Genomic DNA, 20439 nt, shown 5'->3' with positions numbered 1-20439 from the left:
GCAGATCTCTAGCACTGCAGAAGCAATGACCTATAGAGGTTGGGGCTGCCCAGCACTGAGAAACCCCAGCTGCTTCCTTATGGCTGGATGCTTTCCCAGCAGCAGCCAAACCCAAGGAGACCTCTGTGACCATGCTGTCAAGACTGGAAATAGAGCTGCCATGAGCACAGCAGGTCCTGGAGGAATTCTGCTGCATGTTGTTTTTAACACCAAGGAGCTGCACTGACAATCTCTCCCTGGTGGTGAGCAGCAATCTACTATGATATAGACAAAACTATAGGAGGTGGCTCATGACACTTCTCTTGCTCACAATGAGCACATCTCAGGGTGATGCTGGGAGGCAGCGGGGAGGGTGAGGATAGGGAGAAGGGCACGCTGGGTGGGATGGGGCCTCTGGCTCAGACCCAGGCCTTGACATGGGGGCTGCAGCCCCTGGCACAGCCGCACAGACCGCCCTCCTCATACCAGCGCCACTTCACGCCCTTGTACAGGGCCCGGCTGCACGGCTGGAAGCACATGAGGAGGCGAAGGCGCCTGGCCAGGCTGCAGTAGGTGGCCATGGCCACCACGATGAGGGGCGACATGATGACGAAGCCCAGGATGATGAGGGCCGAGGAGCTGTTGTCATCCAGGATGGTTCTGCAGTAGCGGGCAGTGGAGTGCAGCACCTGTGGGAACACAGGGAGTTTGTCACAGAGCAGCTGGTGGATAGGGGCAGGGACCAAAGCAGCCCTGGGTTTCAGTGCCTTCCCAATGAGGCACGGCTGCTCTTCCCTCTGCAGTCCTCAAGCGACATGATATGACTGACAACACTTTAATCAGGCTTTCAATTACTCGGGCATCGCCGTGAGACAAGAGTGCCACACTGCTCCTGAAGCAGGAAACCATCTTTATTAAGTTATCCATAATAGCACGCCTTAGCATTTGATATCTGGGAACCAAACAAAAAGGCCTCCCGCTGCTGCACCGACGTGGGTGGCACAACATGCTGGTAATTACAGCTAAGTAAATCAAATGCAGCAGAAATGTTGGGTCCTGCAGACAGATTGGTGGGCTGCAGATTCCCAAGCCTACTCTGTACTCCATCTTCTACACACCACCGTGTACATATTTGGATCTCTCAGCACTTCAACACCTGCTGAGAGGTTCTGCTCACCTCGTGCTGCTGTAGGGCACTCAGCACAGTGCTGGTTCTGGGGCTTACAGCCCTGCTTTCCTGCTGGCAGCAGCAGCATGAGGCCAAGCCACTCGCTGGTTATGTGCTAACAAATGACATGGGCAGCCCTCACCCCCCCCCTTCCACCCCCCCAGCCTCCTTTCTTTTCTCTATATGCTTTCTGCAGTAGAAGCAGCACAATCACATTCAAAAAAATAAATAAATCCATCTAATGGCTCTGCAGTGCAGAAATCAGCCTCTGGCTACGAGGAAGGCAGAGAACAGCAATAGCCTGAGGACAAAGGGCTGCTCTTGTCAAGCCATCCTGCAGCATTCCCCATCCACATCTATTAAAAGATGAGTCTGAGTTAAAAGACTCCTTGCAGCTAACAGCACTTGCTTTCAGGACTGATGTACTCTGCTTTACTCAAAAACCTTTTGCTGCTCCTCAGAGCCCAAAGCCATCAAGCAGAGCCCTGCGTGTACAAGGAGTAGTTTGGGGTCTTCCAAAAGGCCAGTGATCCCAATTGTCTCTTTGCGAAGACCAAGGGTCTGTGTGCTGAAACATTACCTCTCACTCCAGGATCTGCTCACTCAGAGGTCCCAAGGATTTGGCTGACTAGATGGGATGCACAGACTTCATTAAGAAGGGTGGGGAAAAAAAACAAAACACTTCTCCTTTTATATTTCTCAGGTAAATATATAATTTTGAGAAGATTCAAAGTCTTCCCTTTGTTCCCATTTTGTGGAATGGAGTGGCCAACAGCATCTATTTTTGGAGCCTGTTCTCCCTCCTGGGAGGAAGTATTGCAGGGTTTGTTTTTTCCCTCCCCAAAGCAGGAAGAAAACCCTCCTAACGCTGGGTAACCTGCAAGAGAAACCAGATGGAGCTGCTCTAAGAGCTACTGCTGGTGAAATTGTTTCTTGCCATCCATTTAATCAACAGATTCCAACCATATTTATGGAAACATAAGAGGAAATTCATAGGTATTCTTGGAATAATGAAATTCAGAGGATAGCAACAACATGGAGCAGGCACAGCCAGAGCCCTTCCTGACCAAGCAAATATACTGGTTACAAGTGAGAAACTGTACAGAAACATCTGAATCTGTACACAGGTATAAGAGTGATTACAGACACTGCTAGGCTTTATTAATGCTGAATTATTTTTTAGGAAGATCAAATATGTCAATCACTGGGGAAAGGTTACTTAAATGGAAAGTAGCAAACACCACCAGAGCTCTTTTGCCCTTTAGTTTTCCCTACTCAAACTTCCATTCCAAATGGAGCAAACTTACTTACCCGAGAGTGGCACTGGAAGCCAAAGTAAACGACCACAATGGTGGGAAGCAACACGATGGTGAAGATAACGAGCATCAGGAGCAAGTTGATGAAAAAGACTAAGAGGTTCATGGTGGCTATCAGCAGAGCCCATGCCCAGCAGCCGCAGGTGCTCCGTGGCTCCCGGGGAAGGAGCTGGTCATCCATGTCATACGGTGGGAGACTGGGATGCATCTTAGACTTGGCCAAGAGGCTTTCTGCTGCTAAGTCCTCGGTCTCCTGGTCAGCCATGTTGCAAGAATGCTGCTGATCAAACCCAAACCTTTTTCAAAGTGGTTTCTTTTGTTTTGGCCACAGATCTGCCTAGGCTTTTCCTAGCCCTTGCACATATGGACAAGAACACAGCCAGAGAGCGTAATGGAGCAAGGAGGGAATGATCTTTTGGCCACCTGCTTTCCCAGGACAAATTGTTCCTTCTTAGGTTGTTTTCCAGTAGTGTCCTGATCCCAGTTTTAAGGCAGCTTGGCAACAGCTATAGTTCTGCTTCTGAATCCATGGCACCCCTGAATTCCCGTTGTTCTTTCCAGGAGTCCGACTCCAAGAGGTCCCCACCAGTTGCTCTCAGCTTTGATAGGTAGCTCGGTTCAGGAGGGCACCTGGCTTCATCTTCCTCCTCCAACTCTTAGCACTGCTGTTTGCCAGCAACACCAGCACCTCCAGACAGGTCGTCGACTTTAAATCACCTTTCCGTGCTTCTCATCCCGTACCCATGGAAATATTCCTTCTCAACTCTCATCCAAACAAAGTGCCCGGGGATGATAATGAAGCAGAGCTGCCCTCCCCTCTGCCTTGATGGAGTCCTTGCCCACAGCAGGCAGAGATGGAAGCAGAGATGGGAGCAGTGTGTGGTCTCAGTGCTCTCTGCTCCCCGCTGTCACAGTGCTCCAATGCACGCAGTGCCTTCCTCAGAGCCTCGCAGCACTGCTCTGTTTACAGTGTGGCTTCTGAAGCTGCTTTCTGTGCCAGCCAATCACTTACATCTGCCTCACAAGTGATTTAGCACACAGCACCCAGGAGCCACACTCAAACCATACATTCCCAGGGCAAGATGGTCTCTTTCAAACTGAAATTATTATTCTGCCCGTGATTCATTTTCTACATTTTCTCTCTAGATTAAAATGCCTTATAGTAATTGATAATAATCACTATATAGCTTAGAAACCTTCTGTTCTCTGCGCTCGCCACTGTTATTGTCTGCAGAGCACACTGATGTACTCTTGTGCTGAAGGCAGAGTAATGATCACTTATTTTACCTTCCTGATTTGATGAATGTTATTTAAGAAATCACTGCTATCTCTGCATTTATGTCACCTTTCAGATGAATTCGCTTGTGCAGGAGGAAGAAAACTTTCTTCCAGGAGGTGCACAGGTCTTACCAGAAGGCAGAGCTCAGCACAGCAGGAAAGCAATCCAGGAGTCCTATCTTCCATTTGGTGCTACTTCCTAGAGAAATTCTGCACTAGGAAAGGGCTGAGAGACTGCTCAAGCTGTGTTTGTGGTGCTTGAATTGAAGGAAGGCTCGTTCAGGAAGCCTCCCAGTTCTCCCAGTACTTTCCCTCCTCAGGCTCAGGACTGTCAAATACTGTTTGTACAAAGTGAGACATCCTGAGACCATTTGCAGTCTGCCACACGTAATCAGCGCTGAAGTGTAGGCTTGAAGACTCAAGTGGATTGAAGAGAGGTGTGAGAAAATTGGTATTGATTTCAAATACCAGCAAAAAGGAAGCCTTATGAAACAAGTAAGGAGTTTTAAAAAGAGCTCGGCACCATCCACATTTGTTATGCAGCTCTCCTAGCTATTACAATTACTAGTTGATTCTCTTACCACTTCATTATTTTTCTACAGCTCTTCTTGTTAAACCTATCCAGCATTCAGAAGTCTCAGGAGCTTCACCTCGTGAACATCTAGCGATAAAAATTCCCCTAACCAGTCTGCACCTGAGCGCAGCTCACAAGTAAGGTGCAGCATCCATACTAAGAGCACAAACCCTCACAGCCAAAGAACACCTTGTTCTGTCCTTACCATTGACACACCCTGAAGAACAGCAAGGCAAGGTGAAATTGAGAAATCAGCCTGAGGGTCACAGCCTGTGTCTCACTTCCATGAGCACAGATTTGGTTCCTCAGGTCCTGGATGAATCTTCAGCTGCACATCTCTCACTGCCCTGCTTTGAGATACAAAGGGTCTTTTCAGGCCTAATTGCCGAAAGGTTTATTAATTATGCAAAATCCTAGCTTCCTTATGATGTTTTGGAAAGGAGGAAATGAAAAAGGGAGCCACTATCTCCAGTATAATCCTGTTTATTTATGAAGTGGCACAAGAGTCATTTATTCCTGCAATACAGCAGGGAACAAACAACAGCAGGCACATTTCTGCACGCAAGCTAGTCCCATCTGTTCCTGAAGGGACACACTCTGCTTCCTGGGCATTCTCCAGCCATGTGCTTCTCCTCATTCCTTCCACGAAGTGTGTTTTCTCTGGACTGCCTTCCAGATCTCCCACGGACACAATGGCCAGACACAGCAAGGGAACTCACTTTGTTTCTTGTGCTCTGTACCATGCCTGTTTCACCCAAAGGGTTGAATGCTGGCCATTCCCCTGGTATGTTCCAACTGGCTGCGTTCCATGCTTGGTGTTTCCTAACTGCAGGGAAAAACCCTTCACCTGGAGGCAGTAATAGGGGAGGACTTAGCATCACTTGGGAAACCCACTCTCCACACGAAGCACTGGGCAGCTGTGCTGCTCCTTACCAGGAATGACTTCAGCTAGATTCTTCTTGAGTCATTTTATTTGCTTAGCCGTAGTGCTGAAGGTGACATCTGTTTTGTTTGTTGTTATTTATTCCATCTGTTGAGCTCTCACAGAGAAGAAAAAATTAAAGCTGATGTGCCAGGTGAGGAGGGGAATGTTAAAAATAGGCCCTGCCATCACCCTGCAGCCTGATTTGTTCCTTATCTAAGCTGATTATAAACTAACTTACCCAGTTTCTGAATTGTAAGTAAAAAAAAAAAAACAAAAAAAGAAAACTGTCTGTCAAACCTGAAAACGGTCCTTTTCATTTCTGAATGTCAGGCACTGAAATATGTTTGAAAACTGTGCAATGTAATAAAAAACATTAAATCGATTTCAAAAGCACTTCAGCTGACAAATCGATTTCTATTTTAACAGAACTGCAAAGCCCAGGAGCACCTCTGTTTGGCCAGCCACTTTCCTGGGAGGAAGAGAACAAGCTGTGAAAACCTTCTAAGTGACTGCTAGTGAAACTTCTCTTCGAGCGCATCCTGGAATGATTTCCCAGCTGTGCCACGAGAGGATTTCTAAATCAGATTGGAAAAACACAAGGGTTGCAAATCTGCTTAGCATGTACGGTGTAGGGCACAGCGAAGACATTTCATAAACAGAGAATTCATTGTTCACATTCTTCAAAAGGCTCACGGTAGGAATGAATAATTTAAGATTGAGAGGGACAAAAGATCTGAAGCAAGAGTGCTACCACGGGCTTGGAATAATACCTAGTACAAGCGTTCAGGTTTTGCCTAGTGCAATTTCAGACGTGATATTCAAAGAGCAGTATGAGTACCCTTCCTTTCACACATGTGACAAGGGAAGTTGTTTGCTCTATCAGCTAGCAGGCCAGTGGCAAGGCTGAGAACAGAGCCTGCATGTGTTCTGTGTCTTTTCGGACCCATGAGTCAACATTTTTCAATGACCACAAATGAGCCTATCTCCTTCCTACTAATGAATTCATGTATGAGAGAAAGAGAGAGAAAGAGATGAAAAAATATAGGGAGGAATGACCTTTAAAACAGTCAGATTGTATGAAAAGCCCATTTTCATCTTGTTCTACCCATTTCCTCACCACTCTCTCAGGCTGAATGGCTCCTAGGGGAGAACGGAAGCCAATAGCTTTCCCTCAAGCTGCAAAATGTGAAATGTCTGCACAGACCTACCCAGACGTCCACAGGGAAATAACTACGGCATACATCCTGCATTCAGTTATTGCACAGGCCAGCCATGGTGGTAATAAAGCCCTGAATCTGTGCAGGAAAACAGATGGCATCGGATGTAATAAATATGACAAATGGCATGGAGGCTCCTGAAGAGTCGCAGCATAGTGAATGGCTGCCAGCAGCTCCTGGTTCAAATATCTAGTATTTTTCAAGTCTGAGTTAAGCCCTCTAACTGGAGAAAGGATAAGACACGCACAGAGGGTGAAAAGCAAAAAAACAAATCGCCAGCAACAAGCCCTAGAGGAAATAAAATCAGATCAAGACTTAACCCACGGAAAGACAGCAAACACTGTATCAATGAGTTCCACAGGGTGGGAAAGGTGTCTTGGTGTAACTTAAGGAGCAGTTACTAACAGGAGCATCATTGCTTTGAAGTGCTCAGAGTGGTGTGCTAATGTCAGTGCTTATCTCTAAGGGCAGACCCTCACTACTAAGCAACTTTTCTGCAGTCCATCACAACAGCCCCATCTTGTGGTTTGTCAGTTTGCAATTTTTCACTTTTCACCATTTGCGGTGCACAAAACACAGCAAGATGGACCACCAGCACCGAGTTCTACATTACTTGCCCTCCTTATGGTAACTCACCACGTCTGGGCAGTGATTGGAACCCAGCATGCAGGAAGCCTCGCTCCAGCTGGGCTGAATGGCCGACTCCAGTGCTAAGGATGGGTTAAAAGAACTTGCTAAACATGCAAACCCAAAATTAAACATAGACAGCGAGAGTTTTTGGGTTTGATCATTTAATTAAGATTTATTAAACTCACTTCAGCACAAACTGAATCATTCTTTTTAACGCCCATGCAAGAGACACGCCCAGTGAAATCCCAATCTTGAAGAGAACAGGTCAAGACGAAGCCAGCTGGGGCTGAAACCCTAAAATCCATCATTAAATGTGCATGGTGACATAGCAGCAGTGAAGAGGAACCACCACACAGCTCCACGTCCTCGTTATCCCAGAGGGGCAGCAGAGACTGGGACACACAGTGCAGCTGGGTCTGCTGCGGCCTAGTTTGGTCCAGTACAGCCTAGCCCAGCCCAGCCTGGTCTGATGCAGCCTAGTTTGGTCTGGTGTGGCCTAGCCCGGTTCGGCGAGGCCTACTTTGATTCGGTGCGGCCTAGCCCAATTTGGCGCGGCCTAGTTTGGTCTGGTGCAGCCTAATTTGGTCCGGTGCGGCCTAGCCCGATTCGGCGAGGCCTACTTTGGTTCGGTACGGCCTAGTTTGGGCTGGTGCGGCCTAGCCCCGTTCGGCGAGGCTTACTTTGGTCCGGCAAGGCCTAGCCCGGTTCAGCGCGGTCCAGCCCGGCCTAAATGAGTCCACAGCAGGCGGAAGGACCAGGGCCCTCCCCCTTAGTGCCCGCCCCGGAAGCCGGGGCGGTGCGGCGTTGCCGTGCCCTCGGCGGGGAGATGGTGGTGCTGAGCGTACCGCTGTGGCTGCGCAGCCGCCTGACCGATCGCTTCTGGAGGGTGCAGGAGGTGCTCAAGTATGCTCGGGTGAGTGCGGCACGGCACGGCGCGGGTGCTCGTCCCCGTGGATCCCTGGAGGCGGCTGAAAAAAAAGAATCAGCGTTTTGCGTGGCGCTGGTGTATGAATAGCGCTGGAGGCCTGGGGCTGCTTCAGCACACGTGAGGAGCAGGGGGTTCTGTGCCGGAGGGTTGAGCAGCACGGGAGAAGCAGCCTGCAAGGGCTGATTTGGGGGTTTGAACTGAAGTTCTGATAGCTGTGCTTCGGCTGGGGAAGAGCCTTTTCCAAGGGCAGGCTGGCATCCTGGCGAGAGGTACGGCTTGCTGCAGAACTGAGCTGGGAAATGTTCCATTAAGTGATGGCAGCAGCAGCGCGAGTTATTTGGGATGACAGTTATTCCACTGACCATACGGCAATGACCTGTCATGATGCAGGGGTGACAGTGCCAGCAGAGGGTCTTGTCCTATTCCTGCGGACAAAAGTGAGAGGGTAGTGCAGGAATGGGGATGAATGATAAAGATTTAGAGGTTGTTCAAAAGCACCAGTTGCCCTCAACCTGGAACCACAGCCTAAAGTGATGTCGGCTTTTCTCTCCCTCCTGCTGGAATGAAAGGTTTCATCCTGAACCAAATTTTCAGTTTTGAGTTGTAAAGTGATGAAAGAATATTTGCAGTATATGCCAGCTGCAGGCTTAGCTGATGGTTGTGTGTTGCGAAGCCTGTTATGAAGGGGTTTGAAGAGCAGACAAGGATATATTAGCATTACTGAAGGATTTAATAGCTTTAAAGTTAACAAGAACATCTTGTTTTTATTTCAGCATTTTCGTGGAAGGAAGAATCGCTGCTATAAGTTGGCTGTACGAAATGTTACGAGAGCTTTTGTGAAGTCAACGAAGGCCAGAAAACAGAAGAAAAGGTTCCTAAGAGCGGTAAATAGCAAACTGTTATCTGTAAACATTGTAACAGGAAAAGCACAGAACTGATAGAGCCACTTTTCTCTGGGGGGAATTGTCTCTCAGAATGTGTTACCAACATGAAAAATGCTGTGAATTTAAGGTAGTAACCCCTCTGTGATCTGAAAAAGCTCACATTCATGGAGATGTATGTTGCACTGAGAAAAATGAAGGTCTGAATGTGTTAAAATTTACTAGATGTGAGCAGATCAACATCACAGAATGCTTACTTATATAATATTTTATCACCCAATATGTTAATTTTTACACTTTCAGCTCTGGATCACTAGGATCGAAGCAGCTTCTCTTGAACATGGTTTGAAATACTCAGCTTTCATAAGCAATCTGTTTAAGGTAAGGATGGTTCTTGAGTAATGTAGATGTAGTTTGACAAAACAGGTCAAAAGGTTGCTGGCTGCAACAGCAAGAAACTCAGTGTGCAGCTGCTACTTACCAGTCCTTGAAGAGAAAGAGTGGGGATGTCCAAATGGGAGCCTGAGCAGGCAGTACCAGCTTAGAGCATGGGTGGAAAAGCTCCCTCTGTCAGACTGAACTTCTTCCAGCACTGTTCTCCTTCCTAGCAATGAAACCAGCTGTGCTTATGAGAATTGTACTCACTTGAGGCACTAAACTCTGCCCTGATCCCGTTTCTCTCAGTCTCCTTTTACTCTGGTAGACATCGTTGCTTCTAAGTGAAGGATATTTTTCTAAGGTTCTCTGTTACAAGATTCAGAAGAAGCCAACATGCAGTTCTTCAGTTTAGAATGTGAGAGATTTGCTTCTTAGTTTGTATTGGAAAGACTTTTGGGAAAGTCAGGACAGAAATTAGTGGCTTAAGGAGACACCCATGACTGAGTAATCATGTCTGACAGTTCTCTAGTTGTGCCAAAATTGTACAGTGTAGGAAAAAATGGTAATTTGCCTTAAAACCTCAGATAATTACTAGGCATTGCAGTGTTGTTGCTATTCCTAAAAATTACAGTACTTAACCAACAATTCATCTTATACTTAGACCCAGGTGGAGCTGAATAGGAAAATGATTGCTGATTTGGCCATTTATGAGCCAAAGACATTCAAGTCCCTCGCTGCCTTAGCCCAGAGGAGGAGACAAGAAGGTATCCTCGCCGCCCTGGGAGACGGGAAGGAGCCAGAGGGGATATTTTCACGTATCGTGCACCACTATTAACATCCAGCACCTGCGGATGGGCGTCGTGAGCAGGAACTCGTAGTGCAGGGCAGACCTGCTCACAGGCTGAGGTCAGAGCTGTGGAACAACTCCGTGATGATTGTGGCAGGGTGGAAGGGCAGGGCGTGATGTTTGCGTGGGTGAGTTGTATTTTCCCCTCTGTTACACGTGAGATGTGTTAAGAACAGGAGTTTGGTGTCAGTGGTGACACCTGTGTGCGCATACCTGCTGTTAAAGACTTAATAAAGATACTTTTTTATTAACAATTTCCAATTATTAAATTGGAAAAAGAATCTGAGTGACTACTAACATTGTAATAGGGGGAAAAAAAATACTTAATAGCTAAAAAACCCAACACCGTACAACCCTGCCCCAACAGAACCGCTGGCACCGGGACGCGCACAAGTCCGCCTGCTGCTGCTGGGCCCCTGCTAACGGCGGAAGCCCCGTAGCCGGAAGTCACATAGCCGGAAGTCCCGCCCACTCCGCTCTTCAAATTCCCAAGAGCTGCGTCACGCTGCCTGAAAGAGCGTCAGATGTCGCGGCGGCTCAACCAATCGCTGCCCACCGCTCCGTCGCGTTCCGCCAATAGGAAGTGGCCGGAAGTAGAAAGGGGCGGGGGAAGCGTTGAGGGCGAGGCGCCGCCCGGCGGAGGAGAGCGCAGGCAGGCGAGGCGGCGGCACCACAAAATGGCGGCGGGGTCAGGCAGCGCGGCGGCCGTGGCGGCGGTAACGGGCGGCGGCCCCGCGGGGCCTCACGCTGTAGGCGTTACGGCGGGCGGCGCCGCAGCGGGGAGCGGCGCGCCGGTTCCAGGCCCCGGGGCCGTGCTGATCGGGGACCGGCTGTACTCGGGTGTGCTGATCACGCTGGAGAACTGCCTGCTGCCCGAGCACACGCTGCGCTTCACCCCGTCCATGAGCAGCGGCCTCGACCCCGACACGGAGACCGAGCTGCGCGTCACCGGCTGCGAGCTCATCCAGGCGGCCGGCATCCTGCTCCGTCTCCCGCAGGTAGGCCGCGGTCTGGGCCTGGGTGGGGCGCGCAGGCCTCGCGGCGGCCCGGCCGGATTAAGGGCTTGGAACGGCGCACCGTGAGGCCTCGGACGGCTCCGGGCCGCGCCGCAGGGCTCTCGCGGAAGGGATTGGGGGCGGCAGCAGGAAGCGCTGATGTAAGCGGGGGCGGGGACCCCGTTGGGCTTTGTTAAGGCCGAGCTCGGGGCTGGGGGTACGCAGCCCTGGTGGGATTCGCTCGGAATGAGTTTCGCTGTGGGTTCAGAGCGAAACTTCCCTGACTGCGGACTCCCAGGTACTCGAGTTGTAAGAGGAAAGCCGTGTGGAGTCACGCTCCTTCCCCGCCCCTAAGGAAATACCCTGTGATGTTTTCTTTTGGTTTTGTTTGTTGTTTTTCTGGCAACGTTCGGCTTTTCTGAGTGTGGAGGTTTGGGGGCTTCAGATTGGTAATATTTGAGGTGATTTGATTTGCCACTGCAACAGTAGTGCTCCTTTTCTTTAGATACTGCTTAACTAGCTTGTTTATTAGCTTTATTTTGGTGTTAAACCTGTTGCTAATCACCCAAAATGTTGTTTTCTTGACCTGGGAATGGCTTTCTTAACACCTGTTATGACTGCTTCTTTCTTAGGTTGCTATGGCTACAGGACAGGTGCTATTTCAGCGTTTCTTCTATACCAAGTCTTTTGTGAAGCATTCCATGGAGGTAAGAAACAAACATGATGTGCATGGCTAGAAAAGTGACTTAATTTTTGCTCTGTTTCACATGGTTGTCCACCTGGATGTGGTCAGAGCATTGGTAACTAACCTGCAGGCTTACAGACCGATGTAACTTTGCAAAGCTGCACGGTGTTTAGCGATTTTTGTGAAGTGTTTTCCTGTTTTTACTACTGTCTTCTCTTGTTATCCCTCCTTAAGCTATTGAAGGAGATGAGCTTCCAATTTGAGCAAAGCATCAGTCTCTTGCAATACTTCTATTTCAGCACGTGTCAATGGCCTGTGTTCATCTGGCATCCAAAATCGAGGAGGCACCGAGGCGCATCAGGGATGTAATTAATGTGTTCCATCGCCTCCGACATCTGCGAGAGAAAAAGTAAGCTCAGGTTTGGAAATAATCTGGAGTGTTTGCTTTATATTTCATTTATTTGACTTCGCTGGCTGATGTGGGTATCATTTTGTGTCTAATAAATTGGAGACCGTGTTGAAAAGATCTCATTAAGGAGAAAGGGGGATTGACCAAGTTAAAATAAAGGTTTTTGGTGCTAGAAGTAGTGGTGGTGTATCTTAGCTTTACACAAGCACAACTGAACGTGCATAAATAACTCCTTGGGTTTAAGTTTGCCATTGAAATTTGACATTGTCTTGCAGAAAGCCTGTACCTCTAATACTGGATCAAGAATACGTGAACTTGAAGAACCAAATTATTAAGGCAGAAAGAAGAGTTTTAAAGGAGTTGGGGTTTTGTGTTCATGTAAAGCATCCTCATAAGGTTTGTATTGTGTACATTAACTTTGTGCTCAGTTTCTTACATGATATAAATGCTTTGAGTTGGGTGCTTAATTCCATGGGAGCTGTGTGGTTTGTTCCTGAGAGCAGTAGGTAATTCAATGCAGCTAGCTACTCGTGACATCTTAATCATTCATTGTGCATTTGCACTCATTTGTTGACTAGTATAAACTTTTCCAATTAGAGTAGTTTCCATTCTCTTGCTTTCCTTTCAAACCTAGGAAAAACCTGCTGAATGCACCAGGGACACAAAACGTGTCGGGCTGTTCTTTGCAAATGTTGTTCTGCTTCCGTTGTTACTTATTGCAGCTAGCCATATTTTCTCCCAAGTTACAGCTAAAAAGGACTCGTGAGTTGTGTAGGAGAACATACCTAGCTTGAAGACGAGCCTTCTAGATGAATAGCATGATGACTGAGCTCAGAAGACGGAGAGCTAGGAAGGTCAGATCTGGTTGTGTGTCGACTCATGCCAGCTTCTGCACTGGAAAGCAGAGGTTGTGTGGGTCGATGTTGCAAACACCCATGTGGAGTGTTTTAGAACTTGAAAGGAAACTGGATGCCTCATGGATGTCCCTCTGAGATATATAGGTGGCTCTGAAGATTCTTGTTAATAACACAATAACCCATATCTTCCAGATAATCGTTATGTACCTTCAGGTATTAGAATGTGAACGTAACCAACACCTGGTCCAGACCTCATGGTAAGTTGATTTTCTTTGTTACAAGAGACCAGCAGGGGCAGTAGCAGAAATATGTCACTTGATGTATTCTGGGCAGCAGTGCTCAGAAGTGATTGTGGGCCACAGCAGACAGCTCCAGTGTTTCTTGGAGTGCCCAAACTGCTACCCAAATGTTGATCGGCCTCTTAAGTTTGAGGCTCTGTTTTAATGGTAAGGTAGCTTTCCGCCCTGACTTCTCACTACCCTCCTCTCTGCTTTCACCTTTCAGCTGAAGGGAAAACATTGAGTGGTTAAATGGTTCTCTTGGGATTTTGTTTGTTTCTTGTTCTCTGTAGAAAATTGTGTAGTCAGTGTGCTGCCAGGCTGGGAAATGGCCTTTCCCATTGCCTGAGTTTGATTACAGGTGCGTCAAAACATCTCAGCACAGATAAATTTCTCTTATCCCTATGGATAATGCGAGGTATCAGCTCCTAAGACTGGATAAGCACATTGTATTCCTGGTTACCGAGACACGTCCTCTGCCTTGTTGCTTTCATTACTGCAAAGATTTGCTTGGATATGGGAAGCTTAGGAGAAATTCCAGGTCTTAAACGTAAACAAACAACGCTTTTAAGCAGCGATGCTTTTGAACCATGCCGTGGTTTAAAAATAGTGTGAATCCAAAGATCATATTTCTGCTGACTGAACTGTCTGGTACTGTGGCCTGTGTACAGAGAACCAGTTTTGACTTTTCTTTTCTGTACTCTTTTAATCAAAGGGTAGCCTCTGAGGGTAAGTGACTAAGACTTCTCCTCTGCTGCCCAAGCGCTATGGTGCAGGGATAGCTGCCGTCTTCAGTCAAACCAAAGCAGGCTCTCCAAAGAGAAGGCTGACTCTAGACAGGTGGTATGCACATGATAGTATAGTAACTGGCCAACTGCTTCTTGTGCTTAAAGTATAACTTATTTTTTATCGTGTTTTTTTTTTTTCTTCTTGACTGTTGTACGTTTTATAACTTGGTGGTTGATATTTCGAATGGTTTTTAATATTAAATTCTTATAACTGTTTTAGAAAATGTGTTTTTAATGATAAGAGCAAACGGTAGGATTTCATACATCTCTATATGGTTTAACAGAATAAAAAACCTGAAATTTAATTTCAATCTGTAAATGAGAGAAATCATGTGATACTGATTTAGGACTTGAAAATCCATACTCCATATTATTCCAGTACTGTTGCATGTGGGTCCCTTCAACTTGGCGTAACCTATGAAGCATTCAGATGTCAATTACACATTACTCATTTCCAGTTTTCTACTCTTTATCAAAGGAAGGAGGGGTAAGTGAGGAGGAGGGAGGAAATTACCCCATTTGAGAAACGTTTCTGATGCTGCAATGACACATCTGTGTGCTGATGCTTGTAGGTTCCAGTACTTGAAAACAGGTGGATATCCAGTACAGTTGTTGCCTTTATTTTTTGCAATGTGCATTTTACAACGTTACCTTTTGGATTAATTAATACATTGTGACAAGGATTCACTTCCTCACACACCTGATTCTGAGCCCACACAGAGAGCTTACGGTGACTGAGGTTGGAAGCAGTCAAGTTTTTCAACTTGGCAAGTTAAGAAATGCATATATAAAGTTCTAATGTTTGAAGCACCACTCTTCCACTCTTGTTTGCTAAGAGGTTTCTTCCCTCATTTTATGTTTGTGGTATAATATGAGTGGCTTTTAAAGGTCTTCTCTCCTAGAAAGATGAGTTGGTGGTTATGACTGCTCTGGGGCAGCAGTTGCTCTTGTCTAAAACAAGACAAGCAGAGCAGGTGGGAGTTTGACATCTAAAAGCTTCAGGTTCCTTTCAACTCTCCCATGTAAAATGGATGCAAGTGTCTAGACTGTGGTCTCTGGTTTGGATGTCTTGGAGGCTGGTGAATCCTTGTATAATGGTACCCACATCATTAATAACAGCTACTTTCAAAAAGCTTACTATATTGAGGATTTTGTTTTCTGTTGTTTCCCCATCTGATACTTTGCTTGACATATGTGCTCAAAAATCTAGATCTTCTTAAGGGCTTCAACTGACAGATTCAGAGGAAATTACTTTGTATTTAAGACTTTAGAAGAATAATTTTCAAGTGTACTGACTGGAATATTATATGCAATATTTTACAGTTTTCTCATTCTGTGAATATTCATTTTAAGCAACATTATTGACATTGGACAATTTGGAAATCGTGTTTCATGTGCCAAGGAGGAGATCTGCCTGAATACTGAGCATTCTCCTGAACTGATGTTCCCAGAGACCTTTCATCTATGCCTGCTTTTTGCATCGAGAAGGATTCTGTTCAGGATGGAAAGCATTGCTTCCAGAGGAGAATGGATCCCCTGAATCTTCAGTGGAGGCTGAAGTGGACTTCATTTTCATGGGATAACTGCCACAGGAGCTGCTGCTTTTCAAACCATCTGGGCTCAGCCCCATTGCAGAGAAACATGTGAACCTAAAAGTCTGTAACTGAGTACTTCAGCTTATGTTGTATGTTGTCTTCATGCAGATCCTCTCTAGTGCATGAGAGCAGGCCAGTAGAGATCCAGAAGGAAAAGTGAAGTTAAAAATGGTTCTCATCTCACAGCTGAATTTTCAGCAGCCAGTCAGTCAAACTTAATTTCTATCACACATCCCTCCCCTTGAGGGATTTTTTCTTTTATTTTTTTTTTAGTAAAATATTCAATTTTTTTTTTTTTTTTTTAATCTATAGGAATGTAATATTGAAGTCTAGTTGAATGCAGAAAGAAGCAGTACTTGTAGAAGTAGGGGGAGGAGCGGGGGGAAGATGCAGATGGGCATCAGGAGGGAAGATCTTGTGCTCTGCAACTCTGTTATCCTGTCTTTCAGGAATTACATGAATGATAGCCTGAGAACAGATGTCTTTGTAAGATTTCAGCCAGAAAGCATTGCCTGTGCATGTATATACCTTGCAGCTAGAACGTTGGAGGTGAGCCTATGGTTCCATTAACTTTGAGTTTGCTAGGTCTTTTAGTAGAAGTAAAAACTGAGTGTCTCTTCCCCTCCCTTTCAGATTCCACTTCCCAATCGTCCACACTGGTTTTTACTCTTTGGGACAACAGAAGAGGAGATACAAGAAATCTGCTTAAAAATTTTGCAGCTCTATACCAGGAAAAAGGTTTGTGTCTTTCATATCACGAGTCCCCTAAAGACAGCAAGTTGAAACACGAGTTGGAAAGCCTTACCCTGTTTGACACCAGCTGCAAGCTTGGTGTGTTATTGGAACAGCATGCTGCTCACAGGGTCTGGGTCCTTGTCCTAGGAGTAAGTGGAAAGTCTAGTTTACAAAGCTGTGTTATAAGCAAGGCTCTTTGACCTTACAGGTTGATTTGTCTGACCTGGAAAGTAAAATAGAGAAGAAGAAATTAGCAATTGAAGAGGCAAAAGCACAAGCTAAAGGTCTGCTACCTGAAGGAGCCCCGGTACTGGATAACACATCAGGGTTTTCCCCTCTACCTAAAAATGGTAAGCAGTGGTTGAGTTGTTTGGAGTATTTTCTCATCTCCTGCTCTCACGGTAGAGTTTGAATAGTGTTGCAACTCTGAAAGTCTTGAAGCAGATGAAGACTGAATTCAAGTTAGTCTAAAGCTAACTTAACTGTGTACTGGGAGAGATTTGCTTGTATGTGGTTTTGGCAGTAAACTTAATAGTCAGTGTTGGCATGTTATACTAAAGAAATACAGCACAGATATGAGTGGGAACTTTGGTAAGTAATATTTCTGGGTGAGAGCTCTGAAGCTTGTGGTCTGCTACGTTCCAGATGATCGTGTCCTCAGTTTCTCTTGCTCCTTATTCCTCTCTTTTGTGAAGTGGCTTTGAAGGCAATGTGCTGCTATTGCAGTTGACTCCCTTGTGTGACAGTAATAGCAGTATTTGGGTGGAAATGTTTCAGGTTAAATCTTGACTCGGGGTTCTTCAGATCCACTTTTGGGCGGTTGTGTGCTCTGGCACGGAGGGATGTACCTGAACAACACAGTAGGTGCAGTAGGGATTGTTAGAAGCAAAATGAATGCAGCGTGGGCTGAGGCTTCAATCCTTATCTCTTCCAGTTAGTACTCACATTTTCAAAACAAGGTAACAAAGGCTTCTTTTTTCTAGAGTCTCCAAAAGAGGCTAAAGGAAATAAACCTTCCCCGCTCCCTGTTCAAGCAATGAAGAATGCTAAAAGGAAAGCAGAAGGAGCAAAAAGAACGGGTTCCAATAGCCCAGTAAATGGGTAAGGTTTGCATAACAAAAACTTGCCTCTTCCTCACTGTTACTTTAAACGAAACTCACTGTGTTTTTTGTCCCTTGCAGGGTTCAGAAAAGCAGGGAAAGCAGAAGTCGAAGTGGGAGTAGAGATCAGAGTTATTCAAGGTCACCATCCAGATCTGCATCCCCTAAGCACAGGTATGGAGTGCTGCTGCACTGAGGTGGTTGACAGGTAACTTCAGGGTGTCCTGAGAAATAGAATCACACAGAATCACAAGGTTGGAAACAACCTGCAAGATCATCTAGCCCAACCACCCTCCCATTCCTATCAGTACCACCAGCACTAAACCATCTCTCGTAGCTCCTCATCCAGGCGCCTCTTGAACACTGCCAGGGACGGCGACTCCACCACCTCCCTGGGCAGCCATTGCAGTGCCTGACCACCCTTTGAGAGAAAAAGTTTCTCCTAATATCCAACCTAAACCTCCTCTGGTACAACTGCTGGCCGTTTCCTCGGGTCCTACTGTTTGCCTGGGAGAAGAGGCCAGACCCTTTTGCACCACAGCCTCCCTTCAGGAAGTTGTAGAGTGCAGTGAGGTCTCACCTGAGCCTCCTCTTCTCCAGACTGAGGGTCTTCACGCAGACAGAGGGTCAGCGTGTCTCCTGTGCTGACCTTTAGGAGCTGTTAATGAAGCAATGTAGAGTTGTTCAACTTACAAAGTCACGTCCTTGCTCTTCCTGTAGGAAAAGTGAAAGTTACTCCACGTCCAGTGGTTCCAAGTCCCACAGCCGCTCCCGGAGCCGCAGCGACTCTCCTCCCAGGCAATTCAACCACAGCTCGACTTACAAAGCTTCCAAGGTGAGAAGTTACAAGAAATCCAAAGACTATAAATACACAGCACACAAAGCCCGGAAATCACGCAGCAGGAGTTCGTCCCGATCCAGGAGCCGATCCCGGGAGCGCTCCGACCACTCGGGGAAGTACAAGAAGAAGAGTCACTACTACAGGAATCACAGGCACGAGCGTTCTCGGTCCTACGAGCGAGCAGCTCATCGTTACGACAGAGACCATCCTGGCCACAGCAGGCACAGGAGATGAGTGCTGGGAGAGGTTCTTTCCTTTGGAATTGGAGCAGCGGAGCCCTCCTTCCCCGTTTGGCCTTTGCTGCATAGGGGTAACCTGGCTTGTAAACCACTTGGTCTCAGTAAAGTCTGTGTTACTGGTTATTCTGTGCTTGCTGTCATGTATCCAAAGGAAAGATGCTAACAGGATACAGTCACAAAAGGACTCCATCTGGTATCTGGCTCCGTGGCTGTTACGCTGGAGGTCAACTGCTAACTGCAGAGCTTGTCTGGATGCTCCTCTGCCTGCTTTTTAGTGATCTGCATACCGTAGCACGTAGAGTGTTGCTTGGGCCTTCCAGTTCTGCAGCAGGATCTGCATTCCTCAGCTGGAATGCTGTGTTGGACGGTCCTTCTGTGGAATTAGAAGGCCCAAGGAGGTTCACAAAAACCATTGGAGTGGCTTGGTGCTAACAAAGCTGTCTTTTCATACTGACTCAATTATGTTGAACAAATGTAAGGTGACTTTTCTAGAACTGATGCCTATATTAGGTTATATATGTGTATATATATTTTGCAGTGTTACAGTACAGTATGGGAATACGGCCTTACTAGCCTTTACACTTTATCCACAATGTAAATAAGCATTTGTTTAATACAGGTGAAAGATATATACAGAAAATTCAAGACTTGAACTCTATAAACAAAAAAAAAAAAAACTTGTGTAGAAAGTTCTGATAAATGTGAAAGTATTTAGCTCTGTGTATTGAGAGTAGTATATTTTTTATCTGTGCAATGCTGTGTGCAGGCCACCAGCTCATAAGACATTTCCTATATATACACACTTCAAGTGGTTTGAAATTCTTTACTCAGGATCTTTGATGCTCTGAAGAATTAGTAGTTTGTCAACCTGCATGCTTGTTGAAGAGAAGCCTTTTTAAAGCAGCCAAAACCCCACAGCCCAGTAGTATCAGTTCTAGTGGTATATCTGAGCTGTTACACTCGTGCTCCCTTATTTCATTAAAATATTTGATTTTATATTAACGAAACTTCATAGTAATTTCTTGAGAGCTCTACCACTCTGCCTTCTCATAAAGAAAGAAGAAATCTGGTGTTGAATTGAAGGGATGTAACAAATTTAGAAGACTAATGGCTAACCTGAGTTGAGTGTAGATGCAATAGATGCTGTGCTGGGGCCATCCTGGAGGGGTGGGCTGAAATCAGGTGCTCTTGTTCACACCTTACAAGCTGTCAGTAGCTCTTCCTAGGAGCCTTGCCTGCTATTTTCATCATCTTTTCTGGAGGAACATGGGATTCATGAGAGGTTTCAGTGCTCCTAATGGGAGTTCCTACTTCTACAGTACTGTTACCTGTCCTAAATGCATCATCACTCGCTTCAGTAGGCGACCCTGTTTCTTATTCTGGGGAAAGATTAATTATTCTCTGGACACCTTGCAGTGGTAACTGTCATTCTGTGAGTCTCCACCTTGTTTCTGATTACATGTCAGCTGAGAAAAGGCAGCAGAGTGAGACAGGCAGCTGATTCAGGAAGGGCTCTGGAGTTCCAACAGAATGCTGCTGTGGAATGTAATGAGGAAGTCAGAGTAGGAGAGGGATGTGAGTGAGAAGCTGTGCTGGCTGGTTCCAGCCAGAGTCGCTCCCTGTTTAATCTGTTCCTGCATCAGCAAACTCTATGCTTTATCTTGACCTTTGCACACAGATGGAAACTAATGTTTTCATACCTGGCTTGCCAAGTGATTCATTGAGTAGAAGTCAAAGTATTAAAGTAGTTAAGACTTATTGCAGTACAAAAAGTGACTTAGATTTATCCTTAAATG

At 46.2% G+C, this 20439-nt stretch overlaps 3 protein-coding genes across 3 annotated transcripts; 2 read left to right on the top strand and 1 right to left on the bottom strand.

The window, feature by feature from the left end:
• Window positions 1–398: 398 nt before the first annotated feature.
• Window positions 399–2728, bottom strand: TMEM278 (transmembrane protein 278; the record flags this gene model as incomplete). Its single annotated transcript, XM_079545495.1, has 2 exons — window positions 399–668; window positions 2459–2728. The coding sequence occupies 2 exons, from the start codon at window positions 2726–2728 to the stop codon at window positions 399–401; spliced, it is 540 nt and encodes a 179-aa protein (XP_079401621.1).
• Window positions 2729–7913: 5185 nt separating this feature from the next.
• MRPL20 (mitochondrial ribosomal protein L20) lies at window positions 7914–10109 on the top strand (the record flags this gene model as incomplete). Its single annotated transcript, XM_079545678.1, has 4 exons — window positions 7914–8000; window positions 8789–8899; window positions 9200–9277; window positions 9936–10109. 4 exons carry the CDS (start codon window positions 7914–7916, stop codon window positions 10107–10109), a joined length of 450 nt encoding a protein of 149 aa, XP_079401804.1.
• Window positions 10110–10798: 689 nt separating this feature from the next.
• CCNL2 (cyclin L2) lies at window positions 10799–18638 on the top strand (the record flags this gene model as incomplete). The annotated part of the gene is made up of 11 exons (XM_079545554.1): window positions 10799–11119; window positions 11749–11823; window positions 12101–12210; window positions 12486–12606; window positions 13260–13324; window positions 16178–16277; window positions 16362–16466; window positions 16672–16813; window positions 17447–17564; window positions 17645–17737; window positions 18284–18638. 11 exons carry the CDS (start codon window positions 10799–10801, stop codon window positions 18636–18638), a joined length of 1605 nt encoding a protein of 534 aa, XP_079401680.1.
• Window positions 18639–20439: the final 1801 nt, after the last annotated feature.

This window comes from Tetrao urogallus (genome assembly GCF_951394365.1).
Source record: "Tetrao urogallus genome assembly, chromosome: 21".
NCBI lineage: Eukaryota > Metazoa > Chordata > Aves > Galliformes > Phasianidae > Tetrao > Tetrao urogallus.
This window is presented reverse-complemented; position numbering and strand designations above follow the sequence as displayed.